We start from the raw sequence: 4,286 nt of genomic DNA, 5'->3' as shown, positions 1-4,286 counted from the left end.
CTATCTACATATGTTAAAGCACTAAGCAGCCTTTGGGATTCATATCAACAAATGGACACTCTGAGCTACAGGGAACAGGAAAGGATCCCAAAGATATAGCTGTGTCAGGGGATACCTGGGAGCACTGGGCTTCTTCTTCTCAAGGTGCAGGTCCAGAAAGTCATCTTCTTAGTGCTATTAGGGTATTTATCATCCACTGGACTCTCAGAAGGGTCACTAACTAAACTCTTAACTGCAGTTGCTTGTTCAAACCCAAAAGATGAAAAGTGACAAAATTAAGGTTAATTCCTTTTAGGCTCTGGAGTGGGAACTTAGGGATCTCCTTTGCTAAAGATCCAAATAAGAGAGCAATTAGCAGAGTGGCTCTTTAAATCAGACAGACAGGTTTAAATCCTGGCTCTGCCAAGTACCAGTCTATGACCTTGAGCAAGTTTTAAGTCTGTTTCTAAAGTGTAATGCGAAATAATAATATTGCCTACTTTATAGGCTTGTTGGGAGATAAAAATTGGGTACAGTATCTGGCATACAGTAAGTCCTCAATAAATGACAGCTATTATTGCCATTAGTGCTGAATGCTGGAACTGTAACAGGAATCTATATCTCCTAGTCCCTAGAGTCCCCAAACACACTTCCCAACCACTGTATATAACTCAAGGCTTCCTCTGGCCATCCTGTGCAAACAGGACTAGCCCTCAAGACCTTTGGGGCTATAGCTACATGATATTTAAGCTTGAGAATTTCACCATAGCCCTTTCCTTCACTCTATCCTGAAGGATAAGGGTTCTTTAGATAGTGAAAGATTCTATTAGGAGTGTCTAGAACCTTCCCTAGGTAGTTTTGTTTTTTCCTAGAGGAGTCAGTCACCCTCACCCCCCTCCCCACCAATCACAAGAGAACAATGAGGAAACTAACGTTTGCACAAGACTTCCTAGAGGTTATATATATTGTTTTCCCCAACAACTTTTATTCCCATTTTATATATTCAGAAACTAAGTCGCAAGCAGTCAATTCAGTGTTGGAACAGAAATTCAAGCCCAGATCTGTGCCTTCGGTGCTCTTTCTACTTCTGCAAGAAGCAACAGTAAGTGTATGCATACACACACACACACACACACACATATCACCCCAGCTCATGCAGCTCTCAATTTTGTTCTAGGGCAGCCTCGGGAAATCTCTGTTGCCCAAGGGAACAGCCTAGAACTAATGTCAGGTGAAGCTGTCTCGGGGAAACACCTTACCGGCATCCTCCACTAGAGGCTTGAGGCAGTTATTGTGATTCCCTTTATAATATGTCACTCCTGGGCAATCCCTCCAGAACAATACCCCCCACCTCATCTCTTCCATGGAACAGGTGTCATGCCTGCCATTCCAGAACTCAGATGCAGAAATCATCTCCCGGGGGGGGGGGGGGGGGGGGGAGATTCTTTGCTGAAAAGAAGTCCCTTGTACATGTGGAGTGCTGACTATAAAACCGTTGTTAGTTTGGGAATCTCAACACATACCCCCCTTTCTTCCCCCCATCTCACCCCCTATACACCCCTCCACCCCCGTTCAGGTTTAGATTAAGGTCTAAGGCAGAAGGGAAAGCAGCAGAGTTGGTGATGCCTGTCCCAACCAGGCAGGGGCAGTCAACTCCCTGGAATTGGAGGCAAGGAGAGAGGAGGGAAGGCATGGTCCCTACATTTCCCACTAAGCCCTAGTCCATGCAATGGGCCCAGAAGCCCCACCCTGACATATCCTTAGTACCAGTCAGCAAGGAGGGAAATGACGCCTTTTTATTAAGATTAACACCAAGGAAAGCATTGAGAAGGAATACATAAAGGAGGGGAAGGGCACACAAAGTCACCACTTCAGAAGGTAGGAGGGAGGCACATCAATTAAGGAACCTCAGGACAGCCACATGCTCCATGCCCTGGTTGGGTAAGGGACGTGGGGACTGGGTGGAGGGAAGTGCCATGACAGCTTAGGGCTCACAGAAGGTTCTGAAACCCACTGAACCTAACACCAGAGCCAAAGCCCTGCCCCTCAGGGCTCACACACTACTACACAAGTGGACACACATAACACACACAAGACGTAATGGAGGCAACACCGAGAGGCAACGGGCAGGGACATATTGACAGAAAAAGGAACTAAAGTGAAGCAGGTGTAGCCAGTAGAGACAGTTTTTGGCTGCAGCCCCCAAGAGTCCCTCAAATGTCCCCTAAATTTGGGCTGTTGCTGAGCACCCCAAGTCTCTGCCTGTGAACCGGGCTCTTTGTTTTCTAAGCCCCAGTGTGTGGAAAAGCAATCCCAGATGAAGTCAGTTGAGTGGCAAGGCAGGGTCCGCTCTGCATGCAAAATCCTAGAGGTTGAGCTTTTATGTCTTCATGCACATTCATAGCCAGCTCCTCCCAGCCCAGGGGCCCTTGGAACCCCATTCACCCAGATTCCTAGGGCTGCAGTTCCCTCCTCAAGCTTCCTTTACCAATCAGCAGCTTCAGAGATCTGTGAGGGGGAGAGGCTTCTGCAGAACACTGAATATCTTGGATTTCAGGAGAAGGGTAAATTTCCTGTTGCCAGAACAGAATACCCCAATTCCTTAATTTCTAGGTAAAACATTAGAGATTATTTGCCATAGTCCTAGAGAAGTCCTTTTTCACAATAGAAAAAGCAGAATTTTATTTACATAATTCAGGGGTTCTCCTGTTGCCTGGGGAGGGAGAATGGGCAGGGAAAGGGATGGATGGGAGTCCAGAGTCGGGCACTTCCTCTCCTGGGACCTCACCTTTCCGCAGTTTGCTAAACGCTTGGTTGGGCAAAAAGAACTCTTGATGCTCCAAAGTCATTCACCCTACAAATCGTTCCTTGAGGGAGTCTCTCTCTACCTGACCCACAAGAGCAGCTGTCCGAGTGAAGCATGCTGCACCGCGCCGTTCAGTCCCCTCGCGTCATGCACTGGGAAACCCAAAGCCAGCCCGGGAAGTTAGTGCCCCCTCGGAGTTCCCTCACAGGGCGGCCTCGCCCTCCAACTGCAGCAGGGTAATGTCAGGCAGGTCGAGGGGCTCCACAAGTGGCCCGTCCCCCCCAAGGAGACCTGCTCGGGGGCTCTCCGAGCGCTCACAGTGACTGGTGGGTGTGGCGGGGCTAGGCATCCCTTTCTCCTCCTCTTCGTCCTCGTCCCCCTCGTCCTCGGGATCTTGACCCAGCAAGCTGTTGTCCCCGATCCCAGGCGAAGGGGTCTCCGGCTCTTGAGGGACACCCTGGAAGCTCCCTTTGCCGCCGACCACGCCCAAGCCACCCTGGCGGGGCGCGGTGGTCATAATCTGGCACATGGAGACGATGGCCCGCTGGTTGGCGCACACGTCGTCCGAGAGCACCTGGATGTGCGAGGCCTGCTCGTCCAGGGCCCCTCGCATGGCCCTCACGTCCTCAAACAGGGCCTGCAGCTGGGCCTTCAGGTGCTCCATCAGCTCCTTCATGCCTCCGTTGTACTCCCCGGAGATCACGTCCCCCACGGCGGGCACGGTGGACACCTCAAGAGGCGCCGGCATGTCGCCGCCGTCCTTGGTCATGATCTCCAGCAGACCGTCCTCCATTGAGTGGCAGAAGCGGGCAGTGGCGGCTCTGGGTCGCGTCCAGCCCGGCCTCGGGGGTGGGGGAGGGGCAAGAAGGGGGACAGGTCCCCGGAGGGGCGGGGAGGAGCTGATGGAAGAGGATGCTCCCAAGAGGGGCGGGAGCCGACGTGAGAAGAAGAGTCCGAGCAAGATAGAAAAAAAGGCGCGGGGAGGATACAGGAAAGCAGAGAAGAGTCGGTGGGACAAGGACGACCCAGTGAGGGTCCCAGGGCCAGCGTCTTCGGACTCGCCCCGGGGCAAAGCGCCCTGCTCTACTTCACCTCTTGGAATGCGCCCCGGTAGGCGCTACCCACGAGCCGAATGTCCGCGGGTTCCCTGGGTCACAGAAGCGCTCGCAGAACGGTCGGGGTGGAGTCTGAGACCGGTAGCACGTCCGACTCGGGACTCCCCCAGGCCATTAAAAGCAGCGACCGCGAGTGTAGCTAGAGCGGCAGGGGCGGGTCTCCAGGCGGCGCCGCGGATGCTCCTCCGTTTCCAAGGCGACGCACGGCACGTAAATGACGTGTGTCTCCATGGTAACCAGGAAGTGGAGAAGAAAAAGGGGAGGATGGTTGGGGAGCTGCAGTGAGGTTCTGTTGTCTGGAATAGCGGGTGGGGCCGGGACGCTGCAGTGGCCTCAGCCGCGAATAGAAAGAGCGTGTGGCTGCAGTGTCTAATAGGAAATCATGA

General features: G+C 52.8%; 1 protein-coding gene across 1 annotated transcript; it reads right to left on the bottom strand.

The window, feature by feature from the left end:
• Positions 1–2,601: 2,601 nt before the first annotated feature.
• On the bottom strand, positions 2,602–4,051 carry CCDC184 (coiled-coil domain containing 184). The gene has a single exon (XM_081309581.1). It carries the CDS (start codon positions 3,576–3,578, stop codon positions 2,988–2,990), a length of 591 nt encoding a protein of 196 aa, XP_081165707.1. The 5' UTR covers positions 3,579–4,051; the 3' UTR covers positions 2,602–2,987.
• Positions 4,052–4,286: the final 235 nt, after the last annotated feature.

This window comes from Spermophilus citellus (genome assembly GCF_964194105.1).
Source record: "Spermophilus citellus genome assembly, chromosome: 10".
Taxonomy (NCBI): domain Eukaryota; kingdom Metazoa; phylum Chordata; class Mammalia; order Rodentia; family Sciuridae; genus Spermophilus; species Spermophilus citellus.
This window is presented reverse-complemented; position numbering and strand designations above follow the sequence as displayed.

What these genes read in the sequence shown, in the direction of transcription:
- CCDC184 (XM_081309581.1), bottom strand. Translation starts at nt 3,578, where the DNA reads ATGGAGGACGGTCTGCTGGAGATCATGACCAAGGACGGCGGCGACATG.